The following is a 16719-nucleotide window of genomic DNA, read 5'->3' as shown; positions in this document are numbered from 1 at the left end:
GGGTGAAAAGGGTGACTATGCAGGGTATTGGCTTGACAGTGGTGCTGGAGCCCAAGCAGAGTGAGAAGAACACCCCGTGGGGGTGGGAAAGCATTCTGGCACGGAGAACCAGAGCGAGGAGATGTCCACTCCTGACAACGGCCCAGTGCAGGGTGTCAGAGGATAAGATCGACGAGGGTGTCCATAGGAGGGGTAGCCTGATGTGAGAGGTCAGAGCCTGAGACGTGGTGGGAGAGTCAGGTATAGTGAGTTGGAGTGCAAGCAGGGTGAGGAGGGCATCCATGTATGAGGTCACCTTCTGTAGGGAGTCAGAGTCACAAGCAGAGTACTCTGGGGCCAGCCTGGTATGTAAGTCAGCATGTGGGAGAGGTGAGGAGGACACCCATGCCTAGTGTTGGCCCAGTTGGGGTTGGGACTCAGCACTTAAGCAGGATGAGGAGACAGAGCATCCTTGCAGAGGATAGACCTGGTGTGGGTTTCAGAGACCAAGCATGATAAGGAGGGTGTCTATGTGGTGGGGTAGCCCAGTGAGGGAACTCAGATCCTAAGCAGGGTAAGGTGGGCATTGTTGCTGGGGGATGGAGGACCTGCATGGAGTGTCAGAGCCCAAGCAGGATGAAGAAAGCTTCTATGCAGAGGGTAGACTTGGTGTGGGTTTCAGAAACATAGCAGGATAAGGAAGTGGTCCATGTGGTAGGATAGCCCACTAAGGAAGTCAAACCCCTCCAGGGTGAGGAGGGTTCCCACCCATGGGGTGACCTTGTGTGGAGCATTAGAACCTAAGGGGGTCTAAGTGGTGACTAGGGGAGCAGCATCAGGAATCAGAGTGCAAGCAGAGTGAGGAGGGCTTTCCTGCAGAGGAGTGGCCTAGCACAGGGAGTCAGAACCTCGGCAGGGTGAGGAGGATGTTTGTGGGGGGATGTTCGTGGGGTTGGGGAGTGGGCTGGCCCTTTGCCAGCACCCTCAGAGTGAGGAGGGAGGGCATCAGCACAGGGGATGGTGGCTTGGACTGAGGAGTTAGAGCCCAACTAGGAAGAGAGGGACATCTTAGCAGGTGGGAGATTGAAGACATCCAGGAGATTGATCAAATAAGGAGTAAGTGAAAGACAATGAAAGCAGGTTTCTTACTGTCACAGAAAGGAGTTAGGAATGTGGGAAGGGAGAAAACTAGAATGAATCCTGTGGTGTTAGTTTGGAATTAGAGGAATTCGTGTGAACTCAATTCAATATATTTAGATACAGAAATAATATAGAAATATAGAGGTGGGTGTTTGTGTGTGTGTGTGTGTGCATGCATGTATGCATGCATGTTATGCAGGAGAAGGAATCAGCTCGGGGAGATTAAAAGGAGGGTCATTTGCAGAGAGTTGAGAGCAGAGAATCCAGGTGTGAGCTAGGAGCACGTCTATGGAGAGATTCCACAGGAAGGATTTAATATTTGGAGTGTTTTCTTCTAGGCCTTTGGAAAAAGTTATATTTTGTACTTTAAGTTTATCCCCTTCTATATTGTGATTCTCTTTAATTATCCTAACTTTAAAAATAGTCATATATATTGGAGGTGGTGTGGGGATTAAAAGGCTAGGAAAGTGTGGAATAAAGGCTGGCCTTCCCGCTCCTCCAGCATCCAATAAAGGGAGCTGCTTTCTGGAGATTCCAGCAAGATGAATGCAGACTCTTGATAGAGCTAGTTACCAACAAGGAAACACAGAGAGCATGGAGAAGCAGCTTCAGAAGGCATGGGGTTTAAACTTTGCCTTCCCCACCATGCTAGAGGAAACTGATTCTTGAAGGTAGGGAGGCTGATACGTGAGTTTTGTGTGTATACTCTTAGAATGTGGTACCAACAAGTTGCCTATCAGTCAAAAATAAGATGAATGCAACCTAAGTCTTTGTTCAGGTTGTTTGGTCAAAAGTAATTACATTTGCATGTGGAAGCACACAAATTGTGTTTTTTACTGGTGAAGAACACGGTTTTCAAGAAAGACTTCTCTAATTGCTTGGTTCCTCTTTTTTTTTCTTCCTGTTTCCACACCCTTTAGCTTCCCACTTTGATTACATTTGCTTGCATTTGTTTCAAGGCTGTGATTCTCACTATACTGGTCCTGAGGAAAGGGCCTCTGTGAACTGAGGTTTTTGGTTTTTATTGTGATCCTTAGTTCTCAAGAGACCCCTCTTGAAGATATGTGCCTATCTGGTGCCTCTGCTGTCCTCTAGGTGAGTGAAAGGAAGGAGGTAGTTTACTACCATGTTTGGTTCTCGTTCATAAGCTGTTTTAAGAAAGATTTGAAACAAATTTTTTGAAGAAAGCAGACGGTCTCTTCCCATTATGACTTCGGAAATCACTTATGCTGAAGTGAGGTTCCAAAATGAATCCAAGTTCTCAGGCATCAACTCAGCCTCTTCTGCAGGTAAAGATCATTTTCTGGGGATCAGAGTGAATGATGAGATGAAGGATGAGGAGAGGGTTTATGAATAAAGCCTAGGTGTTGTGAGTTGCTGGTTCTCTGATTGAGTATGTCTGGGAAACACAAGAGTCCCAGAAGATTGAGTAGCCTGCAGATACACATTACGGAGTGTACATTTGTATTGTGGAGAACAAAAGATTTTGTGCCACTCTCTTCAGCCTCCACTCTGTTTACTGAAATAGAGGTGAGAGAAATCAATGCCAGTTCTGAGCTAAGGCGAGTGCTCTGATGCCCCTGTGTTTTCTTTTTCTTTTTTTTTTTTTTTTTTGAGACGGAGTCTCGCTCTGTCGCCCGGGCTGGAGTGCAGTGGCCGGATCTCAGCTCACTGCAAGCTCTGCCTCCCAGGTTTACGCCATTCTCCTGCCTCAGCCTCCCGAGTAGCTGGGACTACAGGCGCCGCCACCTCGCCCTGCTAGTTTTTTGTATTTTTTTTTTTAGTAGAGACAGGGTTTCACTGTGTTAGCGGATGGTCTCGATCTCCTGACCTCGTGATCCGCCCGTCTCGGCCTCCCAAAGTGCTGGGATTACAGGCTTGAGCCACCGCGCCCGGCCGCCCCTGTGTTTTCTAAGGGTGAGTGGGGCTGGGGTTAAGAGGTTGAATACAGCTTCTGAAATCATCAACCCAGATGCAGGGGGTCCTGATGAATTTGTGAGATTTGTTTTTTGATCAGTTAGAGGGAAAGAGTTTGGGTGGACAGTGGTGAGGGTGTATTTGTTGGTAATGGATGGAAATGTAACAAAAGGCCATTGCAAACGAAAGACTAGAAAGTCTACAAAGAAAGTCTCTTAAATCTCCAGGAAACATTTTCTGAAATCAGAGAACCTATTGCATGTTGCATCTCTGAGACAGACTCTGTTACGTTTGGGAGTAGATGCAAGGTAATTTGGGTGTCATGTGTGATATCCCAAGTATAGAGCAAAAGAGAGAGAAGAATGTATATAGAGTACAAGAAACTATGGGGGAAGGGGTCAGGACTATAGTTATGCTTTCTAAAATATCTCTGTGAAGGTGTGGAGAGCACTTAGGGAAATGTTTTCCCCTTAAAAACTTTGTATAATTTCTTTATTACACAAGTATTCATGTTCATTATAGAGTAAATTAGCCAGAGGTACACAGATATTTGAATTATAATTACTCTTATCATCTAGAGACAATTATAATTTGCAATTTAGTGAATATCTGCCACATACAAATACATATCATGTGCATATGTATTTTACTAAAAATGTAATCATATTACATAATACTGAAGATTTCCCCCCCATCATTTGACAAAATATCATAACTTTAAGAAAGCAATTCCTAACCATGAGATGGCAACCATGGATGATTATAAAAATTTATTTGCTATAGCATTATTTAAAGTTGGAAACAATCTATTATTCAAGTACATGATGAAATACTATGCAACCCTAATAAGGAGTGTTAAAGAAGAAAATATAATGGTATGAAAAATGTTCATGATACAGTGTAAGGAAAATAATAGGTCGGATATCAGTATTTATGGTATGTCAATCATGTGGGAAATTTGCATATATGTATATATACATTCAAAAAATTGCTAGAAAGATATATATCAAAATATTATGGTATATTATAACTTATATGGCATAACAGTTATCCTCAATTGTAGGAATTTGTATTTTTCTATATTTTCTAAAGTTTCTAAAGTGAATATTATTATAGCCTTTCTATTCCTGTTCTCATGTGATTTCAAATGTCATACCGTTAGTAATTGTGTGTCATCCAAGAAAAGGGAAGGAGGAGGAGGAAGAAGAGGAAGTAAAGACAGAACGTATTACTGATAAAACTAATTTGGCTGCTTCTTCAGCTTCCAAGGAGAGGACTGCTCCTCACGAGAGTAATACCGGGTTTTCCAAGCTGCTTTGTGCCTCGTTGATGGTACTTTTCCTGCTATTGGCAATCTCATTCTTTATTGCTTTTTTCAGTAAGTATGCCAACCGGACCAATAAGCAATATCTGCTGTACATGAAGAGAGGGTATCTTTTAAAAATCGACTTTTGAAAATGAGTTTATCCAGAAATCCGAAGTGAAATTTTCTCTGGGGAGACATAATTCATGGGAATCCACTGTGAATTTTACTCTTTATTTGGATTTAGTCACTGTCCTGTAAAAATAATGGAATCTATTCTCATTTAGCGAAACTGAAGCGTAAATGTGGGTATATGTGTTTGTATTGTAGAGTGAAATCTAAGAGGCATCATCTCTATACTAGACACTATGTAAGTGAGGACAAATCTATATTTCCTTGATAGCATTTATCAGGCCAGTCTTATTTGAATGCACAGACACTTATCTTTTGGGATGAGCAGGTAGACAACAAGGAGATGGGAAGACATATTTCAGGAGGAGTTCTCCACTGACTTTTACTCTGATTATTCCTGTCCTGCTCAAGACTGTGTGGGATCTAAAAGCCAATTTAGCAGATTAGGTGGATTGCTGCATATCTTTGGCTTTCAGCATTTGTTGGACTCTTCCCCCCTGCTCTGTTAGCCAGGCTGGGGCGCAGTGGTGCAGTGTTGGCTCACTGCAACCTCCATCTCCCAGGTTCAAGCAATTCTCCCATCCCAGCCTCCCAAGTAGCTGGGATTATAGGTGTGCCTCACCACATTCAGCTAATTTTTTTTTGTATTTTTAGTAGAGACAGGGTTTTCTCATGTTTCCTGGCCTTGTCCTGAACTCCTGGGCTCAAGCAATTTGCCTGCTTCAGCCTCCTAATGTGCTGGGATTACAGGCATGAGTCAACATGCCTGGCCCCAAATTTTTAAAAGGCATCAAAACCAGTGTACATTTAGGTAGATTCTCTATTAATTTCTTTGGTCATTTCATAAGTATTGTCCATCTACTGTATGTCAGGCACTGTGCCAGACAGAGAGTCAAGACAGAGCCACAGCACCTGGTCTCAAGAAATTTAGAGAATGGTAAAATGAACCAGCGGTTATAACATTGTATGGTAAGTGTTGTGCAGTTAAGAAGTATAATAAGTGCAAGAGGCTGAGGTAGGCTTCCTGGAGGAGGTGACATCTAGAGCTGTGTATACCAAGAATGACCTAGAGATGAGAGAGTGTGGAATTTGGGGAAATGTAAGTATGCATGACTGGAACATATGGCGCTAAGTAAAGAACTAAGAAATGAAGTTGTAGGTGGCAGAAATAAACAGGACTCAGACCATGAAGAGTGCTGTATATCATGATAAAGAGTTTGGATTTTTTTCCCTCCTAAAGGTTATTTTATCAATTATCTTTTGCTGGTTAATAAGCCAATCTAAAACATAGTAGATTAAAACAGCAACTATTTATTTAGCTCATACATCTGGGGCTTGGTAATTGAGACTGGCATCAGTTGGGAGATTCCCTGAGTCCTGGCTGAACTCACTTATGTATATGTGGTTGGGTATTGGCCACAGGCAACTTAGCTTCTGAGGAAGAGATGTTAGCTGGAATGGCAGGAGAGATTTTGCCACATTTCTCTTATCATTCATCAGGCTAGCCTGGGTTTGTTCACATGGCAACTGGCAGGCTTTTAAGACTGAAAGCCGAAGTAAGCAACGCCTTTTGAGGTCTCAACTTGGAACTAGCGCAGAACTCACCTTGGCCGAAAGAAGTCTTACAGGCAGCCCAGATCCAGGCAGTGGAGAAATAGACCACGTCTCTTAAATGAAGAAACTGCAAAATCACATTGCAAAACAGTGTAGATACAGGGAATGTTGAAAGTTGTAGCCATTTTTGCAATTTTTAAAATGGAAGAATTTTAAGTAGGGAATTGATATAATTGGATTAGACTTATGAAGAAGTGCCCAAAGTGGAATAAATTACACCAAAAGTAGTAATGATGTATAAAGATTCAAAGAAAATCAATCGAAAGAAACGAAAACACATAAATATGCAATAGCTAAAAATATCAACAAATAATAAAATAATAAATAACAAAATAAAATGTTTTTAAAAGCAAAAAAAAAATAGAATGTTGACAGAGGTGTGGAAAATGGATATATGAGGACAAATTTGGAGGGAAAGAGAGGTTAGAAGGATAATTCGCTAATTCAGTTGAGAAATATTGTCAGACTGGTCTATGGCTAGTGTTAGCGCAAAAAGAGAAGGTGAAGTAGTTTTGAATGATAAAGGAGGTAGAGGCTTGATGAATATTCAGTTCTGGGAAATAAGGGACCTAGAGAAGTAAAGTGTGGCTCCAATATTCTGACTTTGTAAACTCAGAAATCATTAAGTTTTTCGAAGAGGTAGACAATATAGGATCAGTAGCAGGTTTGGGTTGGAAGATGGTGACTTAAGTTTTGGGCATGTTGAGTTTTACATGACTGTGAGAACCTCAAATGGACATGTCTGCTGGTCCATTTGTCTGGATTTAGGGGGAGAGATCTGAGCTTTGGAAGTCCTTCACATAGAGGTAGCAGGTGATGCCATGAGAATATATGATATCACTCAGGGATATAACAGTATGAGAAAGAGGGATAAGGATGGAACTCTGGGATATGTTACATTTTAAATGAGGTGGATGGAGGAAAAGGGGCTTACAGAAGAGTGTAAGAAGCAGCAGCAAGAAAGGTAAGACAAAAACAACAGAGAGTAGTGTCCCAAGAGCTGAGGGGAAAGGTAACTGGGGTCAAGCCTTTAAGGAAGTCAAATAGGAAAATGACTAAGTAACCCTAGGGTATTACTGAGGATCCATTTTAGGGATGGTTTTAGTGAAATAGTGAAGTAAAACCCAGAATATGATGCATCAAGGAGCAAATGAAAGGTAGGGAGGGAAGAGAAAAAGTTCAGTTTCTTTTTTTTTTTTTTGAGATGGAGTCTTGCTCCCTCACCCAGGCTGGAGTGCGGCGGTGCGATCTCGGCTCACTGCAACATCCGCCTCCCAGGTTCAAGCAGTTCTCCTGCCTCAGCCTCCCAAGTTGCTAGGATTATAGGCACCTGCTACTGCGCCAAGCTAATTTTTGTATTTTTAGTAGAGACGAAGTTTCACCATCTTGGCCAGGCTAGTCTCGAACTCCTGACCCTCCTTGACCTCCCAAAATGCTGGGATAACAGGCGTAAGCCACCATGCCTGCCCAAAAGTTCAGTTTCTAGAAGGAGAGGTGGGTTAGTTTTAAATTGGGAGAAACATGGGAGCGTTGGTGTGCTGAGGAGTAAGAGCCAGTTGGGATGGAGAGAGTAATGGAGAGAAGAGGAAGAAAATCATGCCCTCTTGATCCATGTGGGGTTCTTTTTAAAATTCTCCATTGTCCAAGGTGACCCAGAACTCCTCAGAATTAATTTGCCCTTCTCCCCTCCACTCCAAAGTCCCAAGGTGTGCACATCCCCAAATACAAATGTTTATTGCCCTCCATCCCCCCACCCCCAAGAGTTAGCCTTTGCATGCATCTTATATTAAGTATTGAAGGAGAACGTGGGGGGACTTTAGATCCATTATGATGGAACTGTTGTGTCCTCTTCCAACTACTGATCTTTTAGATATTCCTAGAGATATCTACAGTTTCAAAATGGGGAATCTTTTCCCTCTACTCAAGTAATATGGCACTTGTAAGTTTTGTTTCAATAAACAATGCAAGAAAGTAACAATAAAGAGCAAAGTCATAATGCTACCAGGAAAATAAATGGTCTTTATTCTCTTTTCCAGTTTTCTTTCAAAAATATTCTCAGCTTCTTGAAAAAATGACTACAAAAGACCTGGTTCATACAACATTGGAGTGTGTGAAAAAAAATACGACCATGGAAGGTAAAAGTTAATGTGCCTAGAATTCAGTTGCTGACTATACTATGTAGGGATCCCAAATCAGTATTTCCAGTAAGATTCCCAGGTAGATCATCTGAGAAGTTGAGTCTCACAATAATTTAAGCTACAAATATACAAACATATAGGACATGCCGGGCATGGTGGCTCATGCCTGTAATCCCAGCAGTTTGGGAGGCCGAGGCGAGTGGATCACAAGGTCAACAGATCGAGACCATCCTAGCCAACATGGTGAAACTCCGTCTCTACTAAAAGCACAAAAATTAGCTGGGTGTGGTGGAGTGTACCTGTTATCCCAGCTACTCGGGAGGCTGAGGCAGGAGAATCGCTTGAACCTGGGAGGCAGAGGTTCCAGTGAACCGAGGTCGCACCACTGCACTCTCCCTGGCGACGGAGCAAGATTCCGTCTCAAAAACAAAAACAAACAAACAAACAAACAAAAAACACCCAAAACCAAAAAACAAAAAGCAAATATATAGGACATAACATTCTTTTGTTGTTGTTTTTTTGAGACAGGGTCTGACTTTGTTGCCCAGGCTGGAGTGCAGTAGTGCAAACACAGCTCACTACAGCCTCAACCTCCCAGGCTCAAGTGATCCTCCTATTTCAGCTTCCTGAGTAGCTGAGACTACAAGCACATGCCACCACACTCAGTTAGTTTTTGTATTTTTTGTAGAGATGGGGTTTCACCCTGTTGCCCAGGCTAATCTTGAACTCCTAGGCTTAAGTGATCTGTCTGTCTCAGCCTCCTGAAGGGCTGGGATTATAGGCGTGAGCCACCGTGCCTGGTCCTAAAATTCTTTTTATGTACTCATATATCTTTAGTTTGTCTAAGGTAAAAAATAGAAGCTTAATTGTGAAAAAGGTTACATTGCTTTCAGACGTCTTCAACCTTTGCTTCTTTCTGAACTTTCTATACACATTTGCTCTTTTTCTCACATATCAGTTAAAACCATGTGATGAAAATGTGATGATGATTTTTTTATGGATGTGAATTATTTAAATCTTTATATTAATAGATTATTATTATTTTTTTTTTTGAGACAGGATCTCACTCTGTTTTCCAGGCTGGAATGCAGTAGTGTGACCACAGCTCACAGTAGCCTTGATCTCCTGGGTTCCAAGTAATCCTCTACCTCAGCCTCCCAGTAGCTGCGATCAAAGGTGCCCGCTACCATGCTTGACTGATTTTATTTTTATTTTTTGAATTTTTGTAGAGAGAGGGTCTTGCCATGTTGCCCAGGCTGGTCTTGAATCCCTGGCTTCAAGCAATCCTCCCACCTCAGCCTCCCAGTGCTGAGATTACAGGAGTAAGCTACTGTGCCCAGCTAATAGGTTATTTTTAAGAGCAGTTTTATATTCACAGAAAAATTGAGCAGATAATGCAAAGAGATCTCATTTTACTCCTGTTCTGCATACATGCTGTCCCCTGTTGTTAACATCTTACACGAATATGGTATATTTCTTACAACTAATTACCTAATATTGGTATATTATTATTAATTAAAATTCACAATTTTCAGGTTTCTTTAGTGTTCACCTCATGTTTTTTTTCTGCAATAGGATCCCCATCCAGAACACCACATTACATTGAGTTCTCATGTCTCATGTCTCATGTTCTCAGTACCTCTTGGGTTTATCAAGGGCATATATTATCAAAAGGATTCTTGTCTATTGATGTTGACCTTGGTCACTTGGCTAAGGTAGTGTTTGTCAAGTTTCTCCACTGTAAAGTTACTCTTTCCCTCCCTGCCCCTTTCCATACTACACTCTTTGGAAGGTTCAGTCCATACTTAAGGATTGGGGAGTTATGCTCTCCTTTCATGAGGTGGAGTATGGTATCAGTCATGGTCAGCAGGCTGGAGACTCAGGAGTAAGAGTTGCAGTTTGAGTCCAAAGACCATCTGCTGCAGAACCTTGAAGAGCCAGTGCTGCAGATGAAGTGCAAAGATGGTCCACCGAGTTTCCTCTTGCTCAGAGGAGGTCCTCTTTTTGTTCCATTCAGATCTTCAATTGATTAGATGAAGTCTACTTACATTATTGAGGGCAATCTGCTTTACTCTAGGTCCAGCAAATTTAAATGTAAATCTCATCCAAAAACATTTTCACAGAAACATCCAGAATGTTTGACCAAATATCTGGGTACTGTGGCCCAGATAAGTTGACACATAAAATTAGCCATCACATGTATCTATATATTTGAAATTTTGTCCAGGTGATATTTGCCTCTTTTATTCCATTTATTTATCCAGTCATTTATTTATATCTGCATGTACTCATGGATATATATATATATATATATATATATATATACATTTCTTCAACTTTCAAGTTCAGGGGTACATGTGCAGTATGTGCAGGTTTGTTTCATGGGTAAATGTGTGCCATGGTGGTTTGCTACACGGATCAACCCATCACCCAGGTATTAAGCCCAGTATCCATTAGCTGTTCTTCCTGATGCCCTCCCTCCCCCAGCTTGCTCCCTCCACCACAGGCCCCAGTGTGTGTTGTTCCCCAGCGTGTGTCCAACTCATGGATATTTATTTTAAATTTTGGTTTATAATCCAATACTACTTTATTCTGTGGCTCCAGCTTTGGACATTGGGAACTCTTTCATTTGACTCCTGTGACCCTTCAACGTATCACCAGAATGTGTTTTTTCTTTTGTTTTGGTGCAGCACTTCCTCACTTTCTGGGACTGAAAGTGCTGGAGACTCACATTGTACATTTCATGTCCCTATCCTAGAATCAGATATTTCTTTGAGGAGCCCTAGTTCCTTTGATTGAAGAAGAGTATCTTATGAATTTTGATAATCTGTAATGTCATTTTCATTCAGTTCAATGTATTTTTAAAAATTTCCCTTTAGACATCTCCTTTGATTCATGGATTATTTAGAAGTGTGCTATTTAGTTTCAAGTGTATGGAGATTTCCCTGTGTTCTTTCTTTTATTAATTTCTGGCTTGTTTTCACTGTGGTTGGATATATGATTTCAGCAATTTTAAATTTGTTGAGGTTATTTAATGTCCCAAGATAAGGTTTGTTTCAGCATATGTTCCAGGGGCACTGGAAAAGAATGGGTATTCTGTTGTTGGGCGGAGTGTTCTATAAATGTGGATTAGAGCCCTGTATTGATGATGTTTTTAAGTTCTATGTTCTTGCTGATTTTCTGTGTGGTTCTGTCAATTGTTGAGAGAGAGGTGTTGATGTATCCACCTGTAATTGTATATTTTTCAATTCCTCCCTTCAATTGTATCAGTTTTGCTTTATAGATTTTGCAGCTTTGTTTGGTTTGTACACATTTGGGGTCATTTTACAAGGTTCTGTTTATTTTTATTTATTTATTTATTTCGAGACAGAGTCTCACTCTGTCGCCCAGACTGGAGTGCAGTGGTACAATCTCAGCTCACTGCAACCTCTGCCTCCTGGGTTCAAGCGATTCTTTTGCCGCAGCCTCCTGAGGAGCTGGGGTTACAGGTATGCGCCACTACGCCTGGCTGATTTTTGTATTTTTAGTGGATATGGGGTTCACCATGTTGGCCAGGCTGGTCTCAAACTCCTTATCTCAGGTGATCCGTCCATCTTGGCCTCCCAAAATTCTGGGATTACAGGTGTGAGCCACCACACCCAGCCTTGTTTTGGGTATTTTTAGTACAGGGTTTTTTTTAGAGACAAGGTTTTGCCATATTGGCCAGGCTGGTCTTGAACTCCTGACCACAGGTGATCCGCCCGCCTAGGCCTCAGAAAGTGCTGGGATTATAGGCATGAGCCACTGTGTCTAGCCTTTTCTGTCTAGTTTGTTTCTGTTGTTCGGTTGACAGATTGTTTTGTCTTCCAATTCACTAATCTCTCTATCCCCTTCATTCTGCTATTGAGTCCATCCACTGAGCTTTTTATTTTGGTTATTATATTTTTTAATTATAAAATTTCCATTTGGTTTTTCTTTATATCTTTTATTTCTTTGCTGAAACTTTCTAGTTTTTCATTTGTTTCAAGCATGTTTGTATCTTCTTGTTGAAGCACTTTTTTTTTTTTTTTATCATGGCTGCTTTAAAATCATTGTCAGATAATTCTAACATTTTTGTTGTCTTTTTTTTTTTGAGACAGGGTCTCACTGTGTTGCCCAGGCTGGTCTTGAACTTCTGGGCTCAAGCGATTCTCCTGCCTCAGCCTCCAAAGAGCTGGGATTACAGGCGTGAGCCACCATACCCGGTCCCATTTTTGTTGTCTTGATTGTAGGCATCTATTGATTATTATTTTTTATTAAATTTGAAAACTTACTGGTTCTTAGCATAATGAGTTATTTTCTATTGAACTCTGGACATTTTTGCATTATATTCTGAGAGTCTGGATCTTATTTAAACATGTTTCATTAAGAGCTGTCCTTTTCAGATAGCACTTCAGCAAGAGAAAAGGGGCCCTGGCTCATTACTGCCTGATTGAGGTAGACTTGGCTTCCTTGACACCTGAGTGGCAGGGGGTCCTGGTTACATCTGAGTGGGGATGGGAGTTCCAGCTTCCATGTGTTCTCCTTTGGCTCTTAATTTTAATAATATACACACTTTTAAAAGTGATTATTTATACTGCAAGTATGTGCACCTCTTCCCAATATAGAGACAGCCTGGAGCTGTTGCCCAAAGAATTGGAAGCCGTTTGGTTCCAACTGCTACTTTATTTCTACTGAGTCAGCATCTTGGCAAAACAGTGAGAAGGACTGCGCTAGAATGGAGGCTCACCTGGTGGTGATAAACACTCAAGAAGAGCAGGTACTTTCTAATAGATAATAGAACTGTGAGCCCTGCCTGATCTTTGTATATCTCTCTTGGCTGCGAAGGAGGTTTTTGCTACTTTGGGATATTTGTGCTGTGGCAGAAGGCTTTAAATAAAATAAATAGAAAGAGTTCCTACGCCTTTATATTCCATACCTCCTTCCTGCTTCAGTAAAACTAACCTCCCCGAAAGAAATTGTGGCATTAAAGATATATGAGGGTTGAATGGAAGGATGAAAATGTTTCAGTCTGAAATATCAATTTGTTATTTCAATAAGTAAATGTTTTATACATGATTAACTATTTAACAGATAAGTGGTGTTAGGTTGAATAGAGAAAAGAAAGTTAGCTCATGATGAATCACAATCAACACTCAGGAGTGAAAATAAATAATCCCTAAAGTTATGAAAGGAAAATGACTGAATCTGCCAAAAGTTTCTCATGTACAACTTTGAAGAACGTAATCTCTTAGTGAAGAAAAGAGGGGAAGTAAACCTAAGATGAGAATTCATTCTGATCATAGAAATTGTTTCCATACTGGCCGGGCATGGTGGCTCATGCCTGTAATCCCAGCACTTTGGGAGGTCAAGGCGGGCAGATCACTTGAGGCTGGGAGTTCAAGACCAGCTTGGCCAAAGTGTTGAAACCCTGCCTCTACTAAAAATACAAAAATTAGCCAGGCATGGTGGCACACGCCTGTAGTCCCAGCTACCGGGGAGGCTGGGGCGTGAGAATTGCTTAAGCCTGGGAGGCAGAGGTGCAGTGAGCCAAGATTGTACCACTGCACTCCAGCCTGGGATAGAAGGTGAGACCCCGTCTCAAAAAAAAAAAAAAAAAAAAAAAAAAAAAAATTCCTTCTATATGTACTGAACATCATGCTCACAAGTGATTCTTTGATTCTGCCCTGCTCAGCCAGAGACCTCCATTCCTACCTAGAACTCCAATGCGGCTGTTGCTGGATCCTCTCCTTTTCTTCTCGTTTCTCTAAGGTATTAAGAATTCAGTTCGAGCTGTGAAAAATACTGTAAAGGCTGTGACTCTTTCTTTTCCCCCCTCAGGATTTCATCTTCCAGAATCTGCAAGAAGAATCTGCTTATTTTGTGGGGCTCTCAGATCCAGAAGGTCAGCGACATTGGCAATGGGTAGATCAGACACCATATAATGAAAGTTCCACGTGAGTATAGAATGAGATAAAAGAATCTTGGGTCGTGGATCATGCAGAGAGCTTAGGGTATTCTAGCTATCAGCTATAAAAGTAGAATAGCTCACTATTCTTTTAGCTCTTGGGCACTAGGTTAAATAATTTCATTATCTCATTTAATCTGCACAAGAACCCTATGAGGCCCACATTGTTATTTTTCCCACTGTAGATATGAGGAAATTGAGCTTGGAGAGTGTAGATAATTCAGCTAAGGTCACCCAATGGTGTCAACAATAGTTCTCTCTCTCTCTCTTTTTTTTTTTTTGAGATGGGGTCTCGCTCTGTTGCCCAGGCTGGAGTGCAGTGGCGCAATCTTGGCTCACTGCAGGCTCCGCCTCCCAGGTTGACACTATTGTCCTGCCTCAGCCTCCCAAGTAACCGGGACTACAGGCACCCGCCAACACGCCTGGCTAATTTTTGTATTTTTAGTAGAGATGGGGTTTCACCTTGTTAGCCAAGATGGTCTTGATCTCCTGACCTCGTGATCCACCCGCTTCGGCCTCCCAAAGTGCTGGGATTACAGGCGTGAGCCACCATGCCTGGCTAACAATAGTTCTCAAATGGGGTGGATCTTACTGTGCTTTTAACCAGTATATTTACCTGTCTCTACATAGTGAAAATCTATATTGATTAAGATCATAACCAATTATTAAGATTTGATAATTCTTTTTTTCTTTTTTGAGACAGGGTCTTACTCTGTCAACCAGGCTGGAGTGCAGTGGTGCAATCATGGCTCACTGCAACCTTGAATTCCTGGGCTCAAGGGATCCTCCCACCTAAGTCTTCTGAGTTGCTAGGATGACAAGTGTGTGCCACCACACCCAGTCAGGCTGAAGATTTAATACTTCTTATGAAGCAAAAATGCTAAATTCTGATAATCTTACATCTCATATTTATGTAATTAATTACATACATCACATACTTTACATATATTACATAAATTACATAAAATACATACTTTACTGGATTACCACCTTTGATCTTCATATCCACTGTATGAAATAAATAGTGATATTACTCTAGTCCTCATTTTTTAGATAGAAAAATTGAGAATCAAGGAAGTTCAATTGCTTTTCCAATAACAGGGATAAGTAGAAGATCCAAAAGATTTTACTAGTTCTCTAGACTTTAAAAATAATGCATTAAAAAAAGGAAAAACTCTATTGATAAGTGGGAACAGGGTGAAATCTTTTCATCATACAAGGACACCCTATAGGTTGACGGACCCATAGGGATAGGACATAAGGATGGACAAAGAGAAGAGAACCTCTAGAAAATCTGTGGTGAGGATATTCAAAGCAGTAAGATAGAGAACATTGAGTGACGTAGGCAGAGTTTTCAAAGGAAATGCCGGAAATGTAGATGGAGGAGAAGCTGCATGATGAGTGGCTGAAAGGTGGATTTGGGCATATCTGACCCTACGTTCCATGAAATTCATCCCTAGCTCCTCACTCAACCTCTAACTCTTTTCAAAGCTCTGAAGAAATGCCCTCATCTTTTTTGTCCCTTTCAGATTCTGGCATCCACAGGAGCCCAGTGATCCCAATGAGCGCTGTGTTGTGCTAAATTTTCGTAAAACATCCAAAAGAGGGGGTTGGGGCTGGAATGATATTTATTGTGTTGTTCGTCAAAGGTCAGTTTGTGAGATGATGAAGATCCACTTATGAATTGAACATTCTCCATTAACAAGTGGTTGGATTGGCATCTGTCATTGTAGGGATAGATAATAAGCTCTTCTTATTTATGTGTAAGGGAGGTCCATATAATTTAGGTGGTCTGTCAGCTATTCTACTTATGAAAGAATTGGTCTGTACATTGATTCACTTTTTCATAAAGTGAGCATTTATTCATATGCCAAAGCCTGTACCGAAGACCCCCATTGTGCACACATGGAGAGAACATGAGTCTCTCTTAATTTTTGTCTGGTTGCTGAAGAATTATTTACCAATAAAATTGTATGATGTGGTTTCTCCTCCTGTCTGGTTTTCTCTTCATCCCTACTATACTGATGTATAATTGACAAATAAAATTGTATATATTTAAGGTGTACACTGTGGTGATTTGACATACATATATTATAAAATGATTACCATAATCAAGTTAGTTAATCCACACCCATTATCTTAAATAGTTAACAATCTTGTGTGTAGTGAGAACGTTTAAGATCTACTCCCTTCTGGCCATTGGTATCAACAAACACAAAGAAAGATCTACTCTCCAACAAATTTCAAGTGTACAATGCATCATTATTAACTATAGTCACCATGCAGCACATTAGATCTCTAGAACTTTGTCATCTTAGAACTGAAAATTTGTATCCTTTGACCAACATTGCCTGATTTTCTCCACTGCCCTCCATCCCCTGGCAACCATCATTTTACCCTCTGTTTCTATGGATTGACTTTTTACGATTCTATTTATAAGTAGAACTGTACAATACTTGTAATTCTCTGTAGGACTTATTATATTTCACTTAGTATAATGCCCTCCGGATTCATCCATGTTGTGCAAATGA

At 41.0% G+C, this 16719-nt stretch overlaps 2 protein-coding genes across 4 annotated transcripts in view; both read left to right on the top strand.

The window, feature by feature from the left end:
- NECAP1 (NECAP endocytosis associated 1) overlaps nucleotides 1-1933 on the top strand; it is a 39124-nt gene extending 37191 nt beyond the window's left edge. Inside the window, exon 9 of the transcript XR_004059535.1 lies at nucleotides 1622-1933. The gene's annotated coding sequence lies outside the window, so the exon portion shown is untranslated. The remainder of the gene's footprint in view (nucleotides 1-1621) is intronic.
- A 141-nt stretch (nucleotides 1934-2074) lies between these two features.
- On the top strand, nucleotides 2075-16171 carry CLEC4A (C-type lectin domain family 4 member A). 3 transcript variants are annotated; one of them, XM_030938651.1, is made up of 7 exons: nucleotides 2075-2214; nucleotides 2304-2408; nucleotides 4298-4414; nucleotides 8122-8220; nucleotides 12849-13000; nucleotides 14062-14177; nucleotides 15718-16169. In XM_030938651.1, exons 2-7 carry the CDS (start codon nucleotides 2327-2329, stop codon nucleotides 15869-15871), a joined length of 720 nt encoding a protein of 239 aa, XP_030794511.1. In that variant the 5' UTR covers nucleotides 2075-2214; nucleotides 2304-2326; the 3' UTR covers nucleotides 15872-16169. The 3 variants fall into 3 exon arrangements, with proteins under 3 accessions (XP_030794511.1, XP_030794510.1, XP_010375032.1); XM_030938650.1 differs by having other exon boundaries at nucleotides 4199-4414; XM_010376730.2 differs by having other exon boundaries at nucleotides 2083-2408; nucleotides 15718-16171.
- The last annotated feature ends 548 nt before the right edge of the window (nucleotides 16172-16719 follow it).

Source organism: Rhinopithecus roxellana, chromosome 10 (genome assembly GCF_007565055.1).
Source record: "Rhinopithecus roxellana isolate Shanxi Qingling chromosome 10, ASM756505v1, whole genome shotgun sequence".
Classification (NCBI taxonomy): domain Eukaryota; kingdom Metazoa; phylum Chordata; class Mammalia; order Primates; family Cercopithecidae; genus Rhinopithecus; species Rhinopithecus roxellana.
This window is presented reverse-complemented; position numbering and strand designations above follow the sequence as displayed.

Bases quoted from the DNA above. Each gene is read 5' to 3' on its own strand.
- CLEC4A (XM_030938650.1), top strand. From the start codon at position 2,327: ATGACTTCGGAAATCACTTATGCTGAAGTGAGGTTCCAAAATGAATCC. The intron at 4,415-8,121 runs GTAAGTATGCCA...TCTCTTTTCCAG, and splicing joins ATTCTTTATTGCTTTTTTCA to TTTTCTTTCAAAAATATTCT. The intron at 14,178-15,717 runs GTGAGTATAGAA...TGTCCCTTTCAG, and splicing joins CCATATAATGAAAGTTCCAC to ATTCTGGCATCCACAGGAGC.